The sequence below is a fragment of the Necator americanus genome, chromosome I (genome assembly GCF_031761385.1).
Source record: "Necator americanus strain Aroian chromosome I, whole genome shotgun sequence".
Classification (NCBI taxonomy): domain Eukaryota; kingdom Metazoa; phylum Nematoda; class Chromadorea; order Rhabditida; family Ancylostomatidae; genus Necator; species Necator americanus.
Window position 1 is genome coordinate 257,654 of NC_087371.1, and position 27,944 is coordinate 285,597.

A 27,944-nucleotide genomic window follows, 5' to 3' on the forward strand; every position below is an offset into this window, starting at 1 on the left:
ATGTAGAGAAATTCGTAGAGCGACACTTCTCTTAGGTAGATTTTGAACAAGGAAGGACTATTTGGCAAACAAATACAAATACAACAAGAACCTTTTCTTTTTCACTCAAAAATCAAGGTCAATCATTAAAGATTCACATTTAATGACGCTATTTCCGCATTCAAAAAAATCAGATTTCATTTTCCGGAGAGACATTCACTTCCAACTTAACACCCAATAATAACATTTATGAGCGAACAAACGGACTCCATAACAAGTAACAATTCAATCACTTCTTGGCAGACTTCTTCGCATCGGACTCTGAAGACCTTGAGGCAGAAGACCTTCTACGGGCTACTTTCTGATCCTTCATCTCCTAATTAATAAACGAGGTCAACTTCCAAATGCTTATTTTAGCCAATAAAAAAGGCCGTTACCGGCTTGCTCACCTTAGCGAATTTGGTCATAAGCTTGTGGTAAGCAGCAGCCTCCTCACGAGATTTCTGACGCTGTTGGATTTTTCTCCTAAGAAGAGCTTTGCGCCTTCCGATCACCGTGGGAGTTATGAGTCTCTGGATCTTGGGAGCGATGATACGGGACGGTTTTCCTGCAAATGAAATAGCAAGAGTCGAAACAAGGCATTTGTGCTTCGCTGTTTGAGGACACCAAAATTGCACCTGTTATCTAGCTACGAACCCTAAGCCATGTGATACAAAAGCATCATGCTAATGTCAGAGGCTTAGGGCAGATACTGTAGATAGTCGCTTTAGCTCCTCACGTGCCTATCTTCGCTATAATCGCAAAAGACGTGTTGTAAAGAGCGACAATCACCCGTTACTTGGATATCAAAAAGAAAAAAATGTCTACCTTCTCCGCGCGATTTTTCGTGTGTAATGACATATTTCAAAACATCGTCTTCTTTGGATAGATTGAACAGCTTGCGGATCTTTGACGCTCTCTTAGGTCCGAGACGTCGCGGAAGAACCTTGTCGGTGAGACCTTCGATATCCTGGTCACCTGATAAAAGCACGCTAAAAATACTGAGAAAGAACGAATGCGATAAAACATACACATGTTTAACATTATGTATGTAAAGTTGAAAATTCTCCACTCGAAACCAATTTCTCACATACAACCAAGCGTGTATGAAATGGCAACGCTTCTTAGTTTTTCCATAAAGGTAAACACATTATTATGGGTTGAAAATAATTGTCGTGTACTGATTTATGCTACTCACCTGAAAGAATCAAATACCTTCTATAGGAGAAAGAAACAATTTATTCACATGTTAAATCACATGTACTTTGATGATGTTAAGATCTACACGGCGCCGCATATACGAGTGTGATTGCTATCTGCACGTGGAGGACCTGATTTCGCTAAACAGAATCAAGCGTTTGGGTGTAAGCATTGGGTACGTACGAGCTAAATAACGTCCCCAGTAACATGGGGCAAGATTCTCATTCATTGTAAAAAGTGCTGGTAGCACATCGCCAAACCCCTTAAAATGAAAGGTCAACTTCCCGAAAGGAGCATGGAATCTTTGGCAACAGCAATTCCTTTCTTACGCTAAACTGCCCAACACTGTCGATTGAATTTAAAAAAGCAGCCTAGTCTAGGCTTCTATGATATTCATTGGTGCCGTTTGTTGCACTGCAGATAACACGCATCAGACACACACCGTCGTCAGTATCTCAGATTACACTATCTACTGCAGCGATTCTAATGAAAAGAAGATAGGTGGCTGCACGATTGCTGCGAGGAACGATTACAACAACATGGTGGAGTTTGGATCAACGATCAATCAAGATGCTTCTTTGTACGATCGCAGAGGACATAAAGTCTGGATCATAAGTGCTCACGCGCCTACCGAAACCGCTGAGGACAATAATAAGCACCCCTTCTATGATGAACTCTGTTGTTGTCTGAAATACGCGTTCAGCAGGTGGTCATTTTCGGAATCGACGCAAATGCGAAGATGGGGCTACAACAAATTGATGAGCTAGGAAAATGGTACCATCCAGCGAAGCGCACATCATATAACCGTCGACTTATGTGAACAGACGGGATTCATCATCATTTACACGTTTCAAGGAATAATCGGCGCCATCAACTCACGCGTCAGAAACCAACATTTTTCACACCCGAAGAGCAGCGCAAGCGGAAGATGAAGACTCCCAAACCGCATCCCAACTGCTTTCTGACGAAGAACATTCCTCAATGTAAAATCCAAAATCCAGAGCTGTTTGGGTCGTTGTATTCGATTGTGACCACCGTCCAGTTCTACTCACCCTGAAAATACGGCTCCAGAAGGGAAGGCGAAGAGTTTCTCCTCAACCAAAAATTAACGTGGCAGATCTGAAAGACGAAGAACACAGAACAAAATTAAAGGCATCATCCCATGGATTTCCGCTGGAGTATTCGTATACGGGATCGTAGATTATTGAGAGAAGGGTGATTCCCTTCATTTCTTCCTGATTGCGGCAGAAAACCGCCCGGAAGATACGGCTTTGAGCGTTCCGGCGCACTATGTTCTACAATGAGTTCGATTGGAGCGCGCCAGCGTTGTGCACGTGCATCTTGTATCTTGGGCTCCATCACATGTATAAAGAGAGAGTGGCTGCGAGCATTACTTATCAACTCGCCGAGAAGAAGATTCCCTAATCCTATCAAAGCGATAAAGAGAGCCACTTGTGAAATCCCCTCAGCTGAGGCACTTGTCTGTTCTCTTCAAAAAAAATCTGAAGTCTGAATCTATGCAACTTTACTCTCTGCTAAAGATTTTTCTGTGAAGGTTCCCTCTAGAATTAGTGTAAGAGCACAGTCAGCAACATAATCCTGCTTACCCATGTGCTCACAGAAAACGTTGAAAGAAGGACACCGTTGCTTAGAACCAACAACTAATTGTTTTCTGGAACCCATTACTGGAGTTTCTACGTTAAAGAGTTTCCCCAGAGCATTTCTCAAGATCCAGAGAAAACTCTAGGAATCTCTGAGAGCCTTCTTTTTTGTAGCCTGTTTTCATGAATCTAAATTCTCATTAGTTTTTATGTACTTCTACAAATCAAACGGCTTAACTAGGGGTCAAAGTTGAAATCGTAATATTAGTGCATTTACTTATCAGTTTTCGCGAGGTTTTCAGATTCTACAGTCTGACCCCACTTAAAATAAGTTTATCTCAGAGATTCTCGAGCCTTATATTTGACTGTTAACGTCCGACTTCTGTTCCATGCGATTTGTTTTAGATGGTTCATCCTTGAATCAGCATATACCGCAAGAAACATCTTCGTACATAGACGAATAATATGGATAGCCATTCAGTATGTAACTTACAGACTGATGCACAACTCAAGTTCACATGTTTTTGAAAAGACAGGCAAAAAAGAAACGTAAGAAAAAAACAGGTATTTCTAAGAGCGAACTTGAATAGATGACTACAATCAAATAATTCTTGGATGAAGCAAAGAAGGACCTCAGTAGATTACATTACTTATCAGGGGATTAGTGGACTGTCGAGGCTAAAAAATGGAAGATTTACTGAAGTTTCTGCCAAACTCAACCCCGTACTAGCACATGCCATTTATGTCATGTTCTAACCAACAATGTCAGCTCTACACATATTTCAAAAAGTAAATTGCAATGTTATGTGCAAGACATTAGATGAACGTTAGTAGGCATTGGATACACATCTATGCTCACAATGGAGGAAGTAATTTCAGAAACAACAGCTTACTGAACCTGTGCTAAGGAACAGTAAACAGCAGAAGTAAGCTTGACCCTCCACTCATTCAAGTTCCAAATACTTCCATCGAAGTCAAAAGGAATTCGCAAGGAATTCCTCCAGTATGAGTGTCATACAGACCAGCCAGAAATTGTAAATGAAGCACGTAGAATACACTGGCAATATTCGTCTAGACAATTCACTGATCTTTTACCCTCACGTTAGAGAAATCCCATCAGACGATACGCTAAAGCTCTTACTAAACTGAAAAATCAGACGAGTTTCCGTCTAGGACATGCAAGTAGGAAAATACCGTTGAAAGCTTAAACAGTTCGCTAGAACATAGCTAAAACTACTTTCCACCTTGGTCGAATTTTGTCTCTAAATCTTTTGCAGTGGTATTGAATAGGATAGAGCGAAAAAATAAATTATGCATGTGATATTGTACGTGATTTTGCGTAAAAGAAACCTCAAATAGTTACTCTCATTTCTTATGGTATTTCACCACCATCACCGAACGAAGCATGGAATGAATTGGGTTGTATAAGACTGCAGAGTTTTTATTTTCGCGTTCATCCTCCATCCACTTGTTCATTATTGAAAAAATGTATAGACCATTTAAAAGCGTTTTCGTTTGCTCTAAAACTTTTCTCTTTTTTTGTTTGATCAGATGCTCGAAGAATAAGATTTCCGAGCGGCCAAAAGTGAGCTAAGACACATACAATCGATTATATCAATAATTCCCGTATCTGCTATGCTATATTTTTCTGATTTCTGAAAATATAAAGCCTTACACAAACCGGGAATTATGGAAGTAAACGATTGCATGAGACGACAGGAGAAAGTCAAACAGCACGCAACATTTACACATGTGTATGGGAAGATCATCATATGTGAATCTGCTAGCTAACTTCAGAATTAGCTACTTTGAATCTACCAACATGTCCTGCTCTGGGTGATCAATCTCAGATTGCTCTTGGGACAAGCTGATCGTTAAAGGCATCACCCCACGAATCTGAGGTGGTACGGATTTCAGGTGGAGTATTCTTATACGGGATAGTAGATTATGGAGAGGGGTGTGATTTCGTACATTTCTTCCTAATTGCCGTAAAAAACCGTCCGGAAGATGCGGCGCGTGCACAAGGCTGGCGCGCTCCAATGGAACTCATTGTAGAAAATAGCACGCCGGAACGCTCAAAGCTGTATTGTCCCGCCCGTTTTTTACGGCAATTAGGAAGAAATGGACGGAATCATCTTTCTCTCCTACGATCTACGATCCGGTATACGAATAATCCACCTTTGCTGTTACATAACAGCAATGCATTAAAAAGCAGCTAAAAGGCATCAGCTCGCCGCCTCTACGAAAACCCAACAACTACTTTCTTCGAAACTCAAAGCAAACATGATTACAAGAAAGGAGAGTGTCATTTACTCCAATCGAACTCCAATGCGTGATAGCCGATAGATCTAGAAGCCGTCTAAAACAAGGAACTCTATTGACAACGGAACAGAGATCAGCTCTCAAGCAAGGGACTGTACTGGCAAAGCAAAAGAGATCTGCTGTTCTTCGTTTACTGCTGCGCCTTATAGGTTCTAAGTATAAGTCATATAAGTTGGCATAGTCTTATGTAAAAATTGCAACATAAAATAACAAGAATTAAATCTGTGGTAGACAGAAAATGTCAATGTTAAGCAAAAGAGAAATTGTAATGAACAAAATACATACCTCTTTTAACGACGACGAGAGAGAGTACAGAAAGATTGGCATCAACGATACATCCACGGACAGATTTCCTCTTCCTTTCGCCGGCTTTTCTAGGGCGATAACAAGAATCACCCTTACCAAGAAGGAGACGAACACGACCGTTCGTCAAGACACCTTGTTTCATAGGGAAACCTTGTTTGTCGTTTCCACCAGTGATGCGAACAATATATCCCTTAAAGAAATTGTAAGGAAATGATTTAAAAAAGGTCATCAGAATATAAGGTACGTCGGCTTCATAGAGAAGAACAAAGGTGACCTAAAACGATCAACGACTACTGGATCTCTGACACTTTTTCGTTACTTGTCATCGTAAGGACGTCCCTACACCGATCAAGAATTCATTTTTCAGCAGAGGTCATACTAAAATCACATAAGACACAGTATATGTTACCTCCAAAAACGTGTCGAAAAGTGTTGTTTCCGTGTGGAACATGGTATTACAAGCGTCCAGTTGTTTTTTTCTTTGTGATAGAGAACTGCGACTAACAAAAATGATGCAAACAGATCGTATTTTCTCTCGCTGCCATTTCTCACTACAAGAAGTTTTTCTTAAACTCAAGTATAACGAAGATACTAGAGATCGGCACCCCCGAAGTGGATTGGCGAACTAGCCTTAAGGTTCCTAAAACTGTTAGATCGTAAAATGATGACTACTCATAAGAACAAATACGTAGGAAAGCCCTCTGCATTTTAACATAATTTGTGGCTGACAGGACTGCAGCAAACTGAAGCTAATACCTACTAATCTAAGTTCGACATTATAAAACATGATTTTTATTCTTGCATTCGTCATACTTTTGACACATCAACTAGCGACAACCCGATACATTCGAAAATAAATCCTCCAGATCCTAGCATTTCAAATTTTTAGCAGATAAACTTTAAAAAAAAATTCTGTGACATTGAACTGACCTTCCATTCCTCTCCAAGACTGTCGATTTCAACCTCTTGTGCCATACGCTTATCGTAAAAAATGCGCAACTTCTTCTCGTCATCTACCTCAAACAGTTTCTGCTGACCAGTCGCCGGATTGGCGAAGTTGAGTTTCATCCTTGCAGATGGTGTTTGTTACCTTAATGTAAGGACTCATCTACACAAATATCCCTATTCAAATACTTGCTGCAGAACCTATGAGAATGATCGAAACGACAATCTTCCCGGAAAGGAACCAGCAATGAATATCTTGCATCGAATATCGAATCTTTACAGAGTACGGCATAACGCAGGCGCACACCCCCACCTTTGTGAATTAACTGCACAGAACGTCCTCGTGATAACCACCAAATACTAATATTAAAAAAACAAGTAATTTACAACAGAAATGAAAAACGCCTGAAGTTTTAGGCCTCAGAAAACAAATTGTGACAAGTTTAAAGGTGGCCAGGGACGCGTTACCGTACCACGTTCACAATCAGGACCTGCATTGAACTAACAGAATTGGACCAGTTCCAGACCCATAAGCGCTCGATAACGGGTTTACTGGGTTAAAAGTTGAGATTCTCTCCAGAAGTTTTGTTCGCAACTTGCGTAATAAAGTGGATTAGGTGTAATGGTGTTGTGTGAGCATAAACTCTTGGACCCGTCGTTCTTTGTTGGTAGTGTGGTCACAGTTGTTTCTTCCGCGTATTGCGTGAATCCAGTGTTTTTTCAGTTTAAGTTGATAATATTCAAAAGGTACCGGTCGCTTGTACTGCCCCATTTGCAGGCCCGAGATCGATGGTGGACTGCCCGCACATTTCGGGCTCGGTGTGCATCGCTGCCGTGAATCTCTCGCAGCTTCAAATCCTGCGCGAATTCAACGATGTCGATTATGGGATTCGAACATCCAGTCGTATGCAGCGCAAGAGCTGCCGCGAAGGAACGTGGGTCTCTTACTTCTAGCAGTTTTTTTATGCATCGAATGTGACCCTATAAATTCGGCAGCTTTACGAGCGTAAACGAATTTGGTTCGAACGTGTCGATTACGTGAAAGCCACTGGCGAGCTCACCTGTGCGTTGAGTAGTCCTGCAACTTTCTCCATTCTCTATCCTATTAAGTAGCACACTCATCGTTGCAACAAATAATGTAACCCTTTTGTTCGAAAACACCTTATTGTTCCCGAAACATGTAAACGGAGCGGGAAAGAATGCCATTTCAATGCTTTTCTTGTCGAGAAGTTGTAAACTCAGAATCAGCCTCATCAAAGCTCCTTAATTGACTACTCCTTCTAAAGCTTAGGGTCGAAATGACCTGAAGCTAGGTGTGGTTGTGTAAGTGGAGGCGAGCAGTGCCATACTACCGCTCCCGCCTCTTGCTTACTCCTTCTTCGAAAAATCCAGCCGTTTTCGAATCCAAACAGGAGTAGCTTCTTAGACACTATGGCGATGTCATCGTCATAGGTAAAATGTAGTTGGGGGAGGGAGACTCAGTGGTACTCTTATTTCTCGAAGTAAATAATTAAATAAGTCGGGGCCCTAAGACCTAAGCATTAGTCTTAGAGGATCTATGACATGTAAATTAAAGTTACTAGGAGAAAAGTAAGTTAGAGAGTCGAGGAAAAGGGGGTCACTGTGTGCTCCCCTCAACTACATTTCCCGCCGTTTTCACTCTCGAGTTTCACTTTGTAAGATTGAGGCCAGCAGAGTTCACAGCGGCATGGTGTGAAGGCTCAGCCGTTTACTAGCTATTGAACGTTCACAGCCACCAAAGCGTAGAGCCGGCACCCCATCATAGGTGCGATAGGGAGGAGCCGGACCCTCCTAAGATGAAGAGAATCTAACCTATGGGGTGCAGCACAAGTGATGAAGAGCTATTCGCCAACTGTCAAAAAGTGAAGGGGGTTGGAGCACCGGCTCCGACCATCGCTCATATGCACTCAGCGCCGCTGTGAACCCACATGGCCTAACCCGCTAGTTCGTTAAAACAAATTTGTGAAGTTGTTCTTTAAAAAACTATATGTGCTTGTTCTTGCTACAACTTTGTACAACTGTCGAAGGAAGCTGTTAAGCAACCATGTTTTGTGGGCTTCATTACCTTTCCAACCATTTTTCTCCTCAAAATCTTATCTGCAAGTTCTTTTCTGGATTCCTAGTTACCGTTTTCTTTACTTGAATGAGATGACTTTTCAACGGGTCAATGGATGTGGTACGAATGGACTAGGAGTGTACCCAGAGGACTAATGAAAGTGTTATGTATCTTGTACGGGAAATATACGAAGGATATATGGTTGTTTTCTGTTCGCAATGATTGAGGCACATATGTATATACACTTGTACACTCGTATACATGTGTACATACATATACATATACATATATACATAGTTGCATATACCACTTACTTGAATTGATTTAAGCAGCGGTTCAAGCATTCCGGCGCTCTATTTTCTACAACGAGTTCGATTGGAGTGCGTCAGCCTTGTGCACGCGCCGCATCTTCCGGGCATTTTTTTACGGCAATTAGGAAGAAATAGACGGAATCACCCTTCTTCCCGTAATCTACGACTCCGTATAGGCATAACCCACCTGAAACCCGCATAACCCCAGATTCGTGGGGTGATGCCTTTGAATCGAGGCAAGTTATCCTTGAACATATCTGAGTCTATCCTGTTTGGTCTTCTAGTAGAACTCGCGTAGACTCTGCCCCTGCATTGCTGCTCCATATTCTGCGAAACATTGCGACTCGTCTGAACTACCTGACTTCCAAGTTTCTTCAGATCTGCTTTTACCACCTCCGTTCAGTACTTTCTTTTGCGTCTAGGTTCTTTTCTTTTCCAGTTGGAGTGTGTTAGCATCCTTAAAGCATTTTGGACTAGGCGATAGCCTTCTTGTAAATGTGACCAAGAAAGCGAAGACAATTTTCTGCGGCTATCTTAAAGAGCGAGGTAGGATGTTGATGCTTTATGCAAAAATGGATAAGATGTCCCGTCATCCACCGGTACGTGTTATCCACTTTTGCATAAAGTTATTCGCTATCACCTGGGCAAAACTAGCCAAACATTTGTCTAAGCAGTTTTCTCTCCGTCCACTCGAGCTTTTCTATCACCGTGGACAGAAGCCTGCTACCCGCACTATCATGACAGAGCGGATAACGGATAAGTACGCTCGCAGTTTAACTTCGTGGGCGACGGGAGTTGACCACAAACAATTGCTCAAAAAGTTGAATGCAGAACAAGTCTTTGCATATCTCTGCTGACTATCTCGCAGCTGGAGCTTCGTTTTTCAACATACAGTTCAGAAAAGAGAACTCCCGACGAGTTCCATGTTTTTGTCCCTGTTTTTCGTTGAGGGTCTCGCGGATGCCCAAATCTGTTTACATTTATCAGGAACGGGCCGTAAACCGTAGGCAGCTGTCAGTTTCGACAATAATCGACGACATGTCGCTTCGTGCTGCCTGAGGCTAATATCTCTACATCGCCGGTTTACTTGAGGACGATTTAGGGACGTTCAAGTGGTGCTACAATAACACATTAACGGACGGCTGCTCAACTGTTCTTCGTATGAAATCGTCGATGGCAAGGCGAACAGAGAGGGTCCATTGACACCTCCTTGACTTACTCCGAATTCCACTTCGAACGGTGAAATCCGGCCGCTATTCAAACAGAGATTCGATTCTTGTCTTCGATTAGGCAAACGAACTTTCCGAGAATACCATCGACACGGGTGGCGTTGAAAAGTCGGCCTCTGTGAAAAAAGTCGAAAGCGTATTTGAAGTCTCTTGCTGGCGACTTGCATAGGTTTCGAGTGCCGCTGTCATATTTCGATTTATCTTCTGAAAATAAAGGCGTACTCAGTCGTAGATCAATCAGGACGGTAGCTGGAACGTTCACCACGGATGTTTTTTTTTTGCAGTGTTCGATAAGCCGACCCCTTCTTGTAGAGGAGAATTATCGTAGTGTGTCTCCACGAGTCAGGTATACTTTCGTCAGTCTGTATCGAACGAATGATCTTCATCATCTTACGAACACAAATCCCAGTTAGGGAAAAGATTTCAGCATTTCTGCGCGTATTCCATCCTCCAGCAAGTTTTTCAATTCTTCATTTTTTTAAAATAGAGGACCGCGTGAGCGGTCCGGCTACCAATGCTACTTCCAGGTTTGGCAGGCTTTTCTCACTGACAGTGACTCTATTGGTGTTGCTGAGGACAAGTGATCACTTTTACTACCATCAATACTTTCACATACATCATCATAACATTAACTACATCAATACTTTCATCGGAATCATTTAACTCCATGGAAAATGTCGTGTTCGTTTGTGTCTAGAAGAAAAACATAATTTATGTGCATGGGTGAAAGTTATCAAAGAAAAAGACAACCCAGAAACCATGTTTCTTAGCGCTCGACAACAAAAAAAAAACACTTGTGAAGTATTAACTAATTAAATCAATTGAATATTTGATCTAAAACATCGTTATTCAGAGAAGGGTTCATAATCTACGATAGAATTAAGGGGAATCAGCCTTAGTAGTTGAGAGTTGTCATAACACAAAAGTCTTTCTTGGCAGAACTGCAATCACCTGTTCGATAAGGAGCAACAACACCAACAACAAAACGTGCATTTTCTCGTAAATCGCACTGAATGAGAAAGTATGAAGACGACTAAACAACTACGGCGACTAAAGAGCAGCTTTGAGATCGAATAACTATGAAAATAAATGAGCAATTATATAAAGCATTCGTTATATATACATGTAAGTTATAGTTTGAACTTATATGTTATGTAAGTTCTTAGTGGAGTTCCTAGAGAAGTGTGACGTGATATGTCATCGCGACGAACAATGTTCTATGTTGCAGAAGTTTACTGTTTCTGTCGCCACCTTCAAGAGCAACTTTCTTCTTAAATAACTCAGTTCTTTCAAAACCTGACGGTACGATGAAGAGTACGCTGCCATAGCTTCCTTCACTCTATGCCGGCGATACCTGATAGGGTTGTGAAAATGCGTTCCAAGTTCGAAAAATCGCTGGTCTTTTTTGCATCTGAAAAAAAAAACACTTTTTTTTCTATATATATATATAACTTGCTTGCTTAGAGGCAGCACCATACGAATCTGGGGTGGTACGGGTTTCAGGTGGAGAAATCCTATATGGGGTCGTAGATTACGGAGAGGAAGGTGATTCTGTCCATTTCTTCCTAATTGCCGTTCGAAATGCGACGCGTGCACAAAGTTGGCGCGCTCCAATCGAACTCGTAGGAAATAGTCCGCCGGAACGCTTGAAGCCGTGTCTTCGTGGTCGTCTTTACGGCGATTAGGAAGAAATGGACGGAATCACCCTTTTCTCCATAATCTACGACTCCGTATAGGCATAACCCACCTGAAAATCGCACCACCACAGATTCATGGGGTTGATGCCTTTAAATGGAAAGCTATCTTGCTAGCTATAGTGAAAGGTACATATTATCTTATATCTTATTATTCTTACTAGTGATGCTGCGTATGATTAACGGTAAGGAGTCAGGTATTCAGGCAGCAACAAAGTTGAACCTCTTCAGGACACACTCCATCACTAATTTCCACCTAAATGGGGCAGGCACGAAAATCTGTCAGGAGCCTCTTTACACGCACCCTACCTTGCCTAAGAACTTTCTACTTAATGGCTAAAGTAGAAAGAGAAGAAATAGCAAGCAATCAAGACAATTTTAAGGAGAAAAAAAAACCATACTTACTGTCGCATGTTTTTGTTATGTAGTAATTCAGAGGGAAGTAGTTCACAATTGAGCGTTGATGCACATTCGTCCTTCTTCTTTTCAGTGAGAAGGCCCTCTGGAACTGCGTGACGTGCGATTCATCGGAAAGTCCATGGTTGTGCCTGGCGTGTGGTCTCATTTTTTGCGGTCGCTTCGTGAATGCACACGGCATTAAACATCACAATGAAATGAAACATCCACGTCATTGCGTGGTTATGAATTGTCATACATACGAAGTGTTTTGGTAGGTGTTTCTCAGCGTTGGATTTCTATGCGAAGTGAGGAACTCCTCAGAATTTGAAAGAGCAATTGTTAGGATGGTCCAGAGTTTTAAGGAAAAAAAAAGAGAACTCAATTTTTTTTCACATCTACGTTCTTGTGCTATCACCCCAATTTGGAGATGTTGTAGTGATGGGTAGAACTCTTTTTTTTTCTAATATAGTTTTAATTTAAAATGATTATTATTAGCATCACCCTTATAAGCCTGTTATACCGGATGAAGTAAACAAATAGCTTCTTTTCAAGTAGCTATACGCGATTATGTGCATCTTTTAAGACGACAGGACTAATCAAACATGAAAGGTAGGCAAGGTAGTACGAAGGAAATACGAACCCTTATATTAATGATCATACTTTGGGAGTGCAGCAGATTGGGCAACCGTGAGATATTTTTTTGCGCCCCATCTACTGGTTTCTTAAAGTTTGGTTTTATCGCATGATACTTTCGCACTTTACTAGATTTGACTTTTTTTTGTGCGCGCCCCCACCTAACGGTATTGGGGTCGTTCCACTACTTTTTGGCATTGAGCGGCAAAACGTTGATGAAAGTGATCACCTGTTAGCATTATACTAACATGCTGGAGTATAACTCTGATTTAATCGGCGGGTGGGTGTTACGGCCTAACGCGGCTATCCACACTTTCGCCGAGGTGCGTCGTCCTTGAACATACTCGAGCCTATCCTGTTCGATCTTCAGCTAGAGTTCGCATAGAATCTATCGTCTTGACTGAACTGCCTGTCAACGCCAAGTGTCCTCACATCTTCCTTCACCACCTCCGTCCAGAACTTTCTTTTACGACCAGGAGGCTTTTTTCCAATTAGGATCTGGAAGCATCCTCAGGACTACCTGGACAAGACGATCAGACGGTCTCCTCATAACGTGACCAAAGAAGCGAAGACGGTTTTCCATGACTACTTCAGAAGGCCACGCAAGATGTTGACGTTTTCCACGTATCATCCGCCGGTACACCATGTCCACTTCCGTGTAAAGTTCTTCATTATGGCATACCAGAGGCCAAAAGTAGCCTAGCAGTCGTCTAAACAGATTTCTCTCCATGCACTCAAGCTTTTCCATCACCTTCGCCGGAGCTTCACAAGTCTCCGATCGGCACATCATGATAGGGCGAATTGCGGATTCGCAGCTTGACTTCGTTGGGGATGAAGGTCAACCACAGGCACTTCGTCAATGAGTTGAATGCCGAGTTAGCTTTAGCGCATTTTTGTTAAATATCTCTCGTAGCTGCCATTGTTTTTCAGCATATAGCCCAAATAACAGAACTCATCCACGAGTTTGATAGGTTTCCATCCACCCTGATTCCCGCTGAGGGTTCCGAGGAAACTCACATCTGTTTGCATTTATCAGGGCGGAGTCGCATTCCGTATGCAGCGGATAATTTCGATACAAGATTAACAACGCGAATATTACTACATCGTCAGTGTACCCTAGATCCACCATGGGACATGCAGAAGGTGCTAAAATGACATCGGCGGGATCAACTGTTCTTCGCATTATGTCATCTACGGCACATCTACGGTAAAGTTGAAAAGAAAGGGTCCCGCCACCGTCGCCTCAGTGAGGAGAGTCGAAAGTGGCTTCGATGTCAAAAAATGCTAGCTGTAGAAGCTTCGAATACCGCTGCCTAACTTCAATCACTCCTCTCACAATAAACACTTTGTCCATCGTCGGCCAGGGGGAAGCCGGCTTGCTCGTCACAGGTGGTTTCTTCGCGATGTCGGATTAGTCGATCCAGGATGATCCGCTCCAAAACCTTGTACATTACGCGCAACAGTAATATTCCCCGGTAATCACTAGGTTCCGTAACGGATAGCTTCTTGTGGAGAGGAATTATAACATCGTGTCTCCACGATTTAGAAATCCTTTCGTCAAGCCATATTGAACGGATGATCTTCGTCATCTCACGAATACCAGAAGGATAAAGAGATTTCAGCATTTCTGCGCTAATTATATCGTCTCCGCCAGATTTTTCACTCTTCATTTTTCGAATACAGACTAGAACCTCCGACTTCGTCGGTGGCTCTTAGCTGACCATGTTGTATATCTGTCTTTGGGCGTTCACGAGTTCAGGGCGCTTGTCAGTTCAGCAAAGTGTTAAATGCTCCCTCCACTTGGGCAAAGTTGCCTCCCGACAGCGACTCCGTTGGCTGTGTTCAGGACAGGCGAACACCTCTTCATCTTGCCGCTATACTGTCTTAGCAGAGTATAAGCTTTTCTCGGGTTCTTGTCCTCCCACGCTTTCTCAACTTCTTCGCTCTTGACGTCCATTCGTTCTCACGATCACGTTTCAGCTGACAACACAGCCTCCTCAGATACTTCTCCTGCATGAAGTCGCCAGTAGTGCGGGTATCACATATAGAATTGTGCGCAGATGCAAAGGCGAACTTCTTTTTCGGTGCTAAAATCGGGAGTGTTTTCTTTGCAGCGTCCTGAATGCATTTAGTGAAAGAGACAGCGTCGTCCACTCTCTTCTTGGTCCGTAATCCAATGATCGACACTCGTTCAAGGCGGAACTTCTTTCTGCATTCCTCGTTTTTCAGACCTGCCAAATCGAGCTTCAGTTGATGTTGAGCTCCCCAATACCTTTTCTGGAACCGTACCATAAAGCTGAGAAGAACTGGGTGGCGGTCGGAATCGAATGCGATGTCCCAGACAGCTCTAGATTTTTGGATATCTGACAAAAGTACATATGTTCTTCGTCAGAACGTAATCGAGCTGAAACTTAAGCTCTTCTGGCTTAAATGGGGTTGTCCCTTGCCACGTAAGCTGACGGCGTGGATGATTCCTCTCAAACGTGAATGCAATGATGAGAATCGTCTGCTACCAAAGGTATCTCAGACCATTTCTGTTGTCCGATGTCTGCCCCATGGGATAGAATCATTTTCCGAGCACATCGGATTCTTGTTCGTGTCCCATCTTTGCATTCACTTCAATTCCGACAATTACCGCCTGTTGGCTTGGTATATTGGATATCAATGTATTGAGTTCATCATAAAATGCGTCCTTGTGGTCCTCTGCGGTCTCCGTAGGTAGCACTGCGGAAAAACAAAACATTCACTACAAAGTAAAATGGATCAGGAACAGTAATTTGCACAAAAACTCTACACCGGTGTTGGTGAGTGAGAGTGCGTAAAAGAAATAATCAGTCTTTTACGCGTTCTCATTTTATCATCTGCAAGAGTTTTTTTTTTCTTTTGGCAAGTACACCTATCAGTCCGGCGCGTCTGATCTTTCTCTGATTGATACGATAATCCTTCTGATTTGAAGATTTTAAAGCATGTTTCGTGTTTTTGCTGCGACGTTTACTGCTAAGTCCCGAATTTTATCTACTAGTCGAATCTAAAATTCCAAGAACGTTGTTCGTAGTTTTGATAGATAGAAATGGTAGTGTGGTGCACATAAGACGTGGGAGCACGTATTTATTAGTAGTTCTTTTCGGTTCACTGTTACAACCCCAAGTCTTATTTCCTTGTTTAATTGTTCTGTTCCAACATACGTCGAACTTCTTTTTTGTAAATATTCGTATGTAAAAGAAAAGAATCCTAACTGGAATCTAACAACAGCTTAAATTTGGAAGTTTAATTTTTAAAATATGAAGATAAGGAGAGATTCAAAACAAAACAACTACTATCGAGGACACAGTTACTTAAGGTGGTTGCTGACCGGTAACTGATCTAGTGAATTATCACTTAAACTTATCTGCTTTGCAAGATTTGGCATGATGACGTGAAAAAGGTATATTAGAGGTGAACCGCACCTTTTCCGAGCGCTGCGATTTACTCTCCATTATGGTCACATCTTCGATGAAAATAACGAAGAATTTGTTTCTGTATTATTCGAATTTGAATTTAATAAATTGATATGAATCGAGCTGTTCTATCCTGGTTGTAACTTTTGTGAGGATCCTGTTCTGTCGTGTTGTTGACCATCACAAGACTTGAAGCTGTTTAGCTATGTCTGTGATGACTTTGTCGGTGATGACACTGAAGATGGCAAGATCTCCTCTGTTCGGCACTCGCTGGCTTACTTCAACAGGACAAGGTCGGTATCAAACGAGAAGTTTATTGTTCTCAAGGCTCAAAATAATTTTTTCGGCGAATGGCTGAGGATTCCATGAGTTATATGCACGTCTTTAGCTTCTTCGTCCTTAGCTTCTTCCCATTTGTTCAACACACGAATATCTCAGTGAAATCTTTTGAACCACTTTTCATAACTGTAAAGTAGTCATAATCGTCCATGATTACGATGTCCTGAAGACACACTACAATTTTCACATACACTATTTCAGATGTGCTGACCACAGCTACTCGTCTCAGCTCTACATCACCAGTCAAGAGAGCTCGTTCTATGATGCTGAAGATTCAGTAGATCTCACAACAGAAGAAGAGGATGAGGAAGCTATTAGTCGAGCTGTTGCGGAGAGGTTTTTTCATACATTTGGACTTCAGCAAGGTCTTGAAATAGTAAAAGTATGAAATGAAGATGAAGTAGAGTTGCAGTGTAAAGTCGTTTTAGAGGTTTGAGTTGTGTTTTTGTCGCGTCTACAATGTGTTGAAAAATTTAGATGGCGTATAAGTTCGTATTTTTGTAAAATCGACTGCGGAAAAATTAAGGCATTAACAGAAATGGAAGTTCTCTTTTGTCTTGTATTCTTACAGTGGAACGTACCAAACACTTTTTAGTTCTCTTTTCGCTGCGGCGGGTTGCGTGCGTCTCATCTAACGTTTAGAAGTCTGATTTCCTTCTCTGATAAACATCTCTTCTCTAATTTGATAAATAGAAGAAGTTTATTTTTCAGGGTCGTTCAGCTTGATGAGGATAGTGGATCCGTCCCGGAAGACGAAGGACGTCCCGCTCGAGTACCACCTGGATCAGTTCATTCAAACAACATACCGGATCTAGGTGTGAATAGATCCGGCCCGCTTATTGGTGGAAGAGCTTTACGTCCACGAAAACGCAAAGTAAGCCTTCTCTTCTTGACTCACTTGGCTTAATCGGCGGGCTGAAGTTATCATCTTATACGAATCTGCCCGAAACAGAATCTATCCATTCATCAATGTCCGATAGCTATTAAGAATTGGTGTATCGCCGAGCGACCCGAGCACCCTCAGGTGCCTCGACTATGCCCTGCAACTCAGCCCAAACAGAAACAGAATCATAATGTGATAATTGGAGCTCCGGCCCTTCTCACTTTAGGATGGTTCGCGAGGTGACTGCCTTCACTTAAGCTCTCCAGTTACCACGAGGAGAACGAGAAATAAAAAAACGGAGATAGGACAATGGAGGTAATGGAAGGTGTAATGCAATAGTGCCAAATTAGGAAGCAATGTTTTGAAAAAGTCATCTACCAAAGGAGCGAAGATGTGCAGTTAGAACGTGTTTGTCACTACTTGCAAAAATTCGCGGAATTGAATAGCCAATATCTCTGTTCAGGGGTGCGTGTCGTTGGGCACCTTCAGCTCCCGCGACAACTTATCTTTAGGGGACATGACTGGCATCTCGGCAGATACTTGTAGGAAATTCCATCCTTTTACGCTATACGGTAATTAATCTGCGCTCTTCGGACTGGGTGCAGGTGCTCCTTGCATAGAAGTGCTCACTTTCCTTTATAGTCGCTCGTCCTCAAAGCAGTTCTTTCGTCCCCGTAGCTGTTTATTCGTCCCCGTACTTTCTCGTTTAATACGATTCTCGAAAAATGCATGTTTTGTTGTTGTGGTTTTTGTTCCTTATCGCATAGGTGATTGCACTTCTGCCAAAAAAATAAGTTCAATATTCTGGCAAAGGGCCGGGTGTAGCACAGTCGGTAAGAGGTTCCGCTGTCTGTATGATCGATCGCATGTTCGAATCCGCCCTATCGCTCATCATGCCTTTCAATCCTCCGGGGTCGATAAACTGGTAATAGACGTGTCTGAGAGGATAAAAACACTGACTTGACACACCAGCTAGCCGCTGCAAGTCATTCTGTAGACCAGTTACATGTTCGTTAACTTCAAACGATTCTGAATTGAAGTGAAAGTGGTGGAGCATCCCAAGCGGATTGATTAACACCAGACACTTTGTCCTTGATTCTTTATTCTGGCAACTCTTGACTAAGATGACTTATATCGTGAATTATGAGCCCTCCTCTGAATAACGATGTTTTATGGCAAATATTATTTTATTATTTATTTAGTTCATTACGTTTTACATGTTGTTTTGTTGACTAACACCATGAAACAACCTTTCTGAGTTATCTTCCTTCAGACAAACAGTTTTTTTCTTCGAGAGACATCGAAATCTAAACATAACATTTTTCTAGTTATTTTTCTATTGTGTTAAATTATTTCCATGTAAGAGAATGCTATGAAACATGCACCATCTCGAGTTCTTTAGAAGTCGTTCCAATTTATGCGATTTGTTATTTAGAAACAACTAAAACTTTTTCAAAAACTTCTTTTTCACTGTGCAGCATGTATGTAGGTGTAAGTAGGTGAGGTGTAGTATGGAAAATGAACACATCGCCGCTAACATCCCAGGACAATTGCAGAGTGTTCGGATTTTGACATTGCTTGCAGTGAATGTATAGTCCACGAGGAAAATGGGAAAATCCATTTCGGTCTGCTCACTATTGTTTGATTTCCAGCCGTTTCTATTCATTTTCGTTGAAATGAATTCAGGTTCTACTGTGGGGAATCTTCCAACGAAAGCGATCAAAATCTTCATTATCCTATGATAATGATAAATTGTATCGTTTCAAAATAGAAATTGCCCATATTTTCTTTCTTACATCGCATGTTCGACCTCAAATACCGTAGTGACATGGTAGGATGCTCTTTCTGAAAAAAAGACCACAAAAAAAAAACCAAAAATTCGTTCCTGCCTTTAGACAAAATATCAAGAAAAAAAAACATTTGTAAGTGCTTTCCCCGAACTCATCAGCAAGGACGGCTCAAAATACTTTAAAGTATGTGTATATTAGTCGATACATAAATAAAACAGATAATTAGTTAAGTACAACATAACGAAAAAATGATAACAAATTAAATAGATAGTCACAAATGATAAATAAATAATAAATAATAAATGAAGAAAAGTTGAAATATGAAATGAAAAATTTGATTAGCATATTTTTCGCCGCAACACCCGCCCAACCCTCTCGCCTTCCCTCCCTGCCCGCTCCCTCATAATCAGACTTACTTATTGGAATTTTCTGATGAAAATTTTGTTGAAATGTTTCCAGTTTTCAAGGGGAAATTCTGTGTGCGTTATCTGAAGCCGTCGGATCCTTCTTTTTCTCATATTTCACGCAGTGACTTCTTTTGCTTTTGGTTCAGTTACAAATTTGAGATCACCATACATCATTCTTCTCAAAAATCACGGAAATTAAGAAAATCCATATTTGGCGAATGCCAAGTTTTTTGTGTCTTTGGTTGTCTTCATGCGTTCATGTTTGCAGTTTTGAAACAGATTTATAAATATGGAGCAGAAGAAAGATAAAAACCTGGTTTTACGGTTGGGTAAAATGGTATGAATATGAACATTAGAACCAGTTTCTTTCAAAACAAATAGTATTAATGTTAGGAGGCCGAGATCGAGAGATGTCAGGAGATCAAGAGAGGAAGCGGTGTACTGTAGTGGTTTGAGTTCTTTGGGAATATTCTAGTAGTTCAATCTAATCTTGTTAAAAGTTCTTACATCAGTGCAGGTGGTAAAAAGCCTAATTTGCAAAAAATGTGTAGCTAATATATCTAGGCTCAGGCCTTCACGAGACTAGTTTTTGTTCAAATGGTTCCCCTTTGAAGTTTCCTCTTACGTCTTTTCTTCTTGGAAGAAGATTAAAAGAGAAAGTGAAAGTAAAATTGTTGAGGAACTCATTTAGGGAGTTTGATCATGTAATGTTCTATCACCGCATTTGCAAAACATCTAAGTATTTGTGTTGTTTAACAAATCCTTGCAAACGATTTGATTAAATGACCTTGTTAAGCAGAGCTTCACTCTCTCTCCATCAAGTTCTCCGCCACGCAATCATGATCCTGACTATGCTGTTGGGAAACAGGCTCGATTTCGACCAGAACTTCGAGGATTGAAGAATCTCGGCAATACGTGCTTCATGAATTCGGTGATCCAGGCATTGAAGTAAACGGCATCAAGTTCCGACTAAATAGTAGACCTAATAAACTTTGAATGTGAGGTTTTCAGTACAACAGATGTGTTTCGTGGATATCTGACGCAGCTCCCGCTTCTCCAACCAGACGATGACGACAATGATGAGCATCAGCCATTGGCCAGTCCACGCTATAATACTAGACGAGCTGCTTTGGCTGTAAACTCTCCAACAACGACGACGTCAACCACAACACCAACGTTAGAAATCCTTTACATAGTAGTTAGATGTTTGTTTCTTGATCAGTTTATTTCACTCCTCTCTAAGACTAAAAAGTTGAATTTTTTGGCTCCAGGGTTTTAAGAAGCTATGGACCTGATAGTTGCAGTTGTTTGGTTTTTTCGTGGTATTAACAAGTGATAAAAAGTAGAGTTCAATGCCGTTATCACTAAGATTTTTTTTTGCAAGTTTCATCAAACTGAGCTCAAAAATCGCTCACTGAGGTTTTTGTTTCTGAGAATCCCATGGAGTCTTTTTTGGAAAGCTTGGAGAATGCAGAATATTGCAGAACTCTAAGTAATATACTGCATATCTGGTTCAGTGCACGGCGTGGGTGTGCCGCAGCCGGCAAGAGGTCTGCTGTGGTCGCACGTCGACGGTTCGAAACCACCTCAGTGCCAACCAGACCTTTCATCCCTTCGAGGTCAATAAATTGGCACCAGACTTGTCTGGGACGATAAAAACAGTGACTTGATCAAGTTGTCCCTGCAAGTCATTGTGTAGGGCAACACGCGTTCGAAAACCTCAACGATTACGAACTGCACCAAAACGCGTTGGCGTATCCGAAGCGGGTTGATACGCCAGAGAATTTATCTTTTCCTTTGTCCTTTTATTCAGCACAGAAGATCTAAAAGATCAGTTTTTTTTCTCCTTGCTGAGGCCGTTCTGTTGAAGCGGGAACTTGTATATAACGAATACAAGTGAAGGAAACAATCTTTTTCAAACAGAATATCAATTTCATTTATTCATTGTGTTGAATCTGAGAAGCTTTTCTTCACTGTTTTTTTTACGTTGGTAGTTCATAGTTTTTTGCTCGTTACCAGTACTTTTCATGCAGCTGAGGTAGCGTACAAATTTGATGTTTTTTTTTCTCAGCGAGTATCTTCTGTCACATCTTCGAATTTCAAAAATCCGATCTGTTGGAAAGTGTTGGTTTGTTGATATCTGTCTGCTTCCAGAGTACTTGCTGAAGAGTTACGTAAAGTCCTGATCAGGCTTGGTGACATCAGACATGATCAAGCCGTCTCACCTGACGAGTTCTTTCAATCTGTATGGAAAATCTCGCCAAGGTTCAGGTTTGTTATTACATTCACTACTGAACACGCTTAAGAACTCTTCGATACTTCAGTATAGCTTTCGTAATGATACAACTCATTTTCTGAATTTACAGCATGTGACTACATTATATTATTATGTTCCCAGAGGATACCACCAGCAAGATGCACACGAGTTCCTAAGGTGCACTATGGATAGGCTCCATTCCGAGCTGAGAAGGTGTCGAATTCCGGAATCTGTAGATCAGTGGCTAGCGGCTGTTTGCGGTGGAAGTGAATCGCCAAATGGCTCAGCTGTTACAACACTGTTTGAAGGATCTCTGCAAAGTCAGGTAGTGTGCCTGACGTGTCACACTGCTAGTAATAAGCATGACCCGTTTCTAGGTGAGCTGTTTCTCGAAGTGTATCTGTTAATCCTCTTTTTTTCCTAAACGCAGTTGAAACGAATCATAAGATTATGTAAAAAGAGACAAAACGTACTTGAACAGATGCAGCCAGCCACAAATTTACGGTTATTTGATAGGCGGGCTCTTCAGCAATGGATAGTCGCCTCACTGCATCCTAAAAGTGTTTGTGGCATCGAACTGCGATACCAGCGAGATAAGATCTCTGGCAAGGCCCCCATGCCAAAGTGCAGTTCGACTTCTCCATTCCGGGAATAGGAAACCTAACCAAAAATAAACCACAACCAAGATAGCTAGGAACCTCAGCCGGCACCGTATCCCACCTTTTTGGCGGAACGAGTCATAACATTTCCTGATCTTTGTAAGGTGGCGACGAAAGCTGAGCTCATCATGCTAATCTCTAGTTGTGGAGAAACTTCTAAAAGAAGAAAGGAAAGTCTCTGGAAAGAAGGGCATGTAATGGTGATGTTTCTAGACGTCTTTGTTACCGAACTAAATATATACGAGCACTGTCGCTCTTCGCTGTCTCTTGGAGCAAAAATGCACCTTAGCCGCAAGATACAAAAGACCATTTGTTATGCGAACCAATGGGGAGGAATGTCGTATACGAGTACATGCTCAAGTGTTCCTTATATAAATGTGACCGACACATTGATTCGCAAGTAAGCTGTTTACGAAGTGATTTTTAAGAAAAAAAAAAACAGCTAAATTATTAGATTAGATTTTCTAGAAGGGATCAGCCTATGCGTCCATCCTTCGGAAGCCACGACAAATTTGAATTGTATTCCGAAAGCTACAAAGGAATTGCTTGAAAAAGAATTTTGGGGATTAGATAGAATCAATCAGAAACATACATACATACACATACACACGTACATACATACACACGCGTACATACATACACGTACACTTACACATACACATACACACATACATACACTCATACACACATAAACAAACACACACGCTTCAAAAACACTGGATGAAGTCCAACCTCAAGAACGAGCTGGATTTCGGCGCGTAGACTATGTCCAGACAGCATCGAAGTTGATAGAGGTTTGCCGTGATTTTCGTCTGATCCTCGTTCTAACCTGCACCGACTAAGAGAAAGCCTTCGAGAGAATAGATACAGTGTATGGCTGCAGTGCTGTCAGCGCTACTCGATCGAATGTCGGTTATTCGTACTCGTTGTTTAGGGCGTTAGCCAAGTGCTACTATCAATGTACCACTATAATGTATGTAGTATAACCCTACAACAGCTTTTTGAACATCCTCTAATGATATCTGCTGGAAGAGGTACGGCTAGAAGGTGCTTTATCGCCGATATTGGTTCACGACCACATTGCAGTGGGTAATCATTTTTACGGTAAAAGGTGCATTCGTGGTGATGATGGGTCACCCTCAAACTCCCCCGTCTCGGCGGACACCGATCTCTTTTCCCGAAGTACACGAAGCAAAGAAAATGATAGGACTGAAACTAGACGAAAAAGGACATATTTCATGAAGAACGGCTGCTTTGAATTTTGAAAAAAAAACATTTTGAAAGTTTTCAAATAATGGACACATTCGTACATTTACATTGGTCGTTCTTTGATGGAGAATACGTTGGAAAGAGAACTGAAGAGAAGATGAGAACTGCCCGGTTTACCTTCACAATTGTCAAGTGTGAAAGTACGTATCAGCTAGCTAACGAAGACCTTCGTTCTCATTTGTTGGGCTCTGCAGTTCTTCTGGTGGTTTTCTTAGAAAGGTACGCCCTATCCTGGAGCTTTTGAGGTTTTGGTCAGATCTGTATTAAGTTGCTTTAGAAGCAATACGCTGCACTAACAGTATCCGTCCCTCTTTTTCAGATTTATCCCTGGATATATTCGTTCCGGCCGCGAACGGAAGGGCAAGTAACGTGCGGTTGTCAGAGTGCATTAAGCGATTTTTTGCTAAGGAAGAGTTGGATCACTGCGAACAATATATGTGCAGCAACTGCAAGGATAAGCGACCTTCTACCAAGCAGCTTTTTCTTCGGGTTTTGCCTAATGTGAGTGGATCGCACTTCATAATACGTACACCATGTTCCATACAAATCATTTGTACACTTATTTAGGTGTTATGCCTCCATCTGAAGCGATTTCGGTGGTCCCACTTCAACCGAGGGAAACTCGATAATATGGTCGATTTCCCATTGAATGGCCTAGATATTACGCCGTTTATGGCACAGGTTTTTTCTTGTAATTTTTAGTGAAATTTGGTGGAAGCTCTAGCTCAGGTCATGTGATTTAGTGCACTGCATCACGGGTTACTGAGCATTCTGGAAGTATCACCTTTGACTTGACTTCGGTTGTTGTCCACCATGGATCAGGGTAGGTTTTTTGAACCAACAGATATTGAGGATTAATAGTAGTGCTTGTCTGTCATGGATCCGATTAGTTACCATGGATTATCAGGAACAACACATTCATAGTAGGGAAATCACGTCCACAATTTTTGTTTATCGAAATTCAGACTTCAGCAGATAGTGTGACATCTGTTTCCTCTCGGAGATACTTTTTTTCCCTTGCCGAATTCGTAGAAACATTATTACATACAATATTGACCATTACCATTGCTATTAAACACTTTCTTGTTTTAATGGAAGCTGAATTTGTTTGGGTAATCCCATTTTCAAGTGGTTAAATGAATTTTTGTTTTTGAAACGTATGGTTGATTTTCTAAACATGGTGGATTTTTCACTCCTTTCTTAAATGCGAAGTGACCAAGATTAAGTGGATCGAATTTTTTTGTTCGAGTAAAACTGCGAACTGTTGCTTTCAATGCAATCCACAAAGATTGGCATGACTCCGACTCACCTTACATGCCATGAACGTTTTTCTTCTCTCTGTTTTTTTTTCTTTCGTTCTACTTCTCGTGTGTCATTCTCAAGACTAAGATTTTCAGGAACTCTTCTCTAAATTTAGTCTATTGTAGAAAATTTAGTGCCTTAGCACTAGCCTTAGACCTTTCTACTAGTAGGCCAGAACATGGTTTAGTTGCATATGGATTCTGCTTCAGATCCACTTGAAAAAACGAAAGGAATAGAGAAATGTTGATGTGTTTGTAAAGTGCATGAAACTTTTCATTGTACTTGTTTGCAAAATATATTAAAGTTGTTTTAATATGTTTTGTGAGCGTTGGAAATAAATTTGGAGGCGTATGCTCTCTTGAACAGCTGCAGTGGTAAAAGTGGTAGTGCTACAATAACGCGATTAATGTGTGGCTGCTCATTTCTGCATGTATGCGCAGACATTTGTGTTTGCGTGTTTGCGTGACGGTGGTGGTCATCATTGCGGATAAATGGTCTTTGAGGACATGAATTGAGTCTTTGGAGATCTTGTGTGCGCAGTCCTGAGGAATATAGCATGTTTTTATACTTTCATAAAAGGAACAGGTTCGATATCTTCCTCATTAGATACCAACAGATTTGAACGCAACATCTGATGACGCTATCTCGCTTTCACTTTAAGCTTCCAGCCTGCCTACATGTGTTAAAAAGGCAACAAGAGTTTTTCGTACGTACTTCTTCAGGAATCGAAATGCATGAAACCACCGAGTACTCAGTTTTGTTATAAATAAACATTAAGTAACCGGATTATTTAAAAAAAAACTTGCTTCGGATCGAGTGACAAGGAAAACTGTGTGAGGTGAAGCAGGGGCAAATCACAGAAGCATCTTTGGGTGATCGTCTTATATAGTCAGGTCAAAACGACATGAATCATGAGTGTAGGTAGTTGGCATACGCGCTGGAAACGGCGCGGTGAAGGCAGCAGTTGGAACCGTCGCAAACTGCAGTGATGCAAACTGCAGTGATGGGTGGTGCTAGAAAAGGTTTTATCACGCTCCTAGCGCTACGCTCCACCGGAGCTCCTCGAAAGAACCAGCGTGCGCAATTGCGTACATGATTCATGTCGTTTTGACCCTACTATAGTCGGTATAAAACGAAATGAAGCACGCTACAGTTGCGTAGGCGGTTGTGCTTTAAGTTGTGCGGTGAAGATGGCGGTTGAATGCAACGTTGGACTACTGCGTACATCAGCGATTGATGGTCCTCACCCGATCCTAACCGCCACGCTCCACCGCGCCGCTTCGAGCGCAGCCGCTTAAGCAACTACACCTTGCTTTATGTTGTTTTGACCTTACCATGCATATCTTTGCAGCAATGGCAAGCTTCGTTTGCTGCAGAATAAGAAACCGAGAGAACTTCACCAATGAATTTAGTTTTTTCTTTATTTCTTCAGAAATCATTTGCGTGCTATTTGCACGATGTATCTTGTGGAAAAGTTCATCTTGTAATGTTGTGAGCAGTTGTATTACTTATGCATCTTTTTTAAAGCATATTTACTTATGTGATATGTATTTACTTATGTGATATAGTATCCGTACATGATTGTATAAACGCTGCTCATTACTCCATTCGCCTCTTTATGGGTTACTTGGACACGATCTAGTTGTGTAGTTTAATATAGTGACTAGTGTTTTTTTAAGGGTGGTGCACTTTCTACGGTCTATCTCTGTTCAACCGGAGCGGCGAAGCTTTTATGTAGCTCTTTTAGGTCTAGGAAACGTTTGGAATTATCCGCTTCTGTTATTGTTTGACTCTCAAGGTTTCCAAGCTATGCAGTGCTGAAATAGGCGCAACCAAATAGCTTAATTATTCATCGACCGTAGGAAAAGTATCCGGCGCAGCGTTTCAGTATTGCACTGCTGTTAAGAAAATGATTTCTTCGGATGTGCTAGTTACCAAAAAGCTACTTTGGTTTCTCATTCGTTATCTTTTAAAGTTGTTGGTCACGGAGTGGCCACCGGGATTAGTTTCGTTTCTTGGCTTGAAGGCATCACTCCACGAATCTGAGGTGGTACGGATTTCAGGTGGAGTATTCGTATACGGGATGGGAGACTATGGAGAGGGGGGTGATTCCGTCCATTTCTTCCTAATTGCCCTACAAAACGGCCCGGAAGATACGGCTTCAGGCGTTCTGGCGCACTATTTTCTACAGGGAGTTCGACTGGAGCGCGCCAGCCTTGTGCGGCGCAACATCTTCCGGGCCGTTTTTAAAACCGTTAAAGGCATCACTCCACGAATCTGAGACGGTGCAGATTCGTGGAGTGATGCCTTTAACGGTAGCTTTATAACCATGTCTGTTAGCTTTTAGCTGAATTTTGTCATTCTAAAGTTTCATGTGCAATTCAGATATTTCATAGACATCATGTTGCGAATTTTTCGTTGTATCAATTGCCTTTTTTTCAGAGTCACATCGGGCCATTATACGACGTACGGTCAGAGGGACGGTCATTGGTACCATTTCAATGACGCATCCGTTAAAGCATGCTCTGAACAGACAGTTCTGAAACAAAAGGCTTACCTTTTGTTCTACACTCGATCTACCCGACGTCGATCATGACATTACTTAAAGGAAAGAGTTACTTTATTTTGTCGACGCTGGTGTAGTGAAACTAGTTGCAGTACCAGCTTGCGGGTTTAGGAGAAGTGTGCAACGTTCTAGACGGTGACTGGTTCTTTTTTTCTTCTTCATCTTTTTCCACCTTTTCCCACATCTATACTCTTCATATTTATCTTCATGCAATGTTGTTTTGTTAAGTTTTAAGCTGATTTATTGTGATATCATGTTTTCGTGGTTGCTTTGTACTGATGCTCTTTGTTACACCTTGCG

General features: G+C 41.6%; 2 protein-coding genes across 3 annotated transcripts; one reads left to right on the plus strand and one right to left on the minus strand.

Annotated features, from left to right (window-relative positions):
* Positions 1–268: 268 nt before the first annotated feature.
* On the minus strand, positions 269–6,515 carry RB195_004037 (uncharacterized protein; the record flags this gene model as incomplete). The annotated part of the gene is made up of 5 exons (XM_013440907.2): positions 269–355; positions 429–586; positions 847–996; positions 5,427–5,637; positions 6,378–6,515. 5 exons carry the CDS (start codon positions 6,513–6,515, stop codon positions 269–271), a joined length of 744 nt encoding a protein of 247 aa, XP_013296361.1.
* Positions 6,516–7,181: 666 nt separating this feature from the next.
* RB195_004038 (uncharacterized protein) lies at positions 7,182–27,674 on the plus strand (the record flags this gene model as incomplete). 2 transcript variants are annotated; one of them, XM_064177979.1, is made up of 13 exons in its annotated part: positions 7,182–7,327; positions 12,194–12,373; positions 16,376–16,465; positions 16,713–16,847; positions 17,223–17,385; positions 20,388–20,539; positions 20,603–20,767; positions 21,746–21,862; positions 21,990–22,225; positions 24,096–24,277; positions 24,344–24,457; positions 24,520–24,599; positions 27,521–27,674. In XM_064177979.1, 13 exons carry the CDS (start codon positions 7,182–7,184, stop codon positions 27,672–27,674), a joined length of 1,914 nt encoding a protein of 637 aa, XP_064032984.1. The 2 variants fall into 2 exon arrangements, with proteins under 2 accessions (XP_064032984.1, XP_064032985.1); XM_064177978.1 differs by having other exon boundaries at positions 20,391–20,539.
* Between the last annotated feature and the right edge of the window lie 270 nt (positions 27,675–27,944).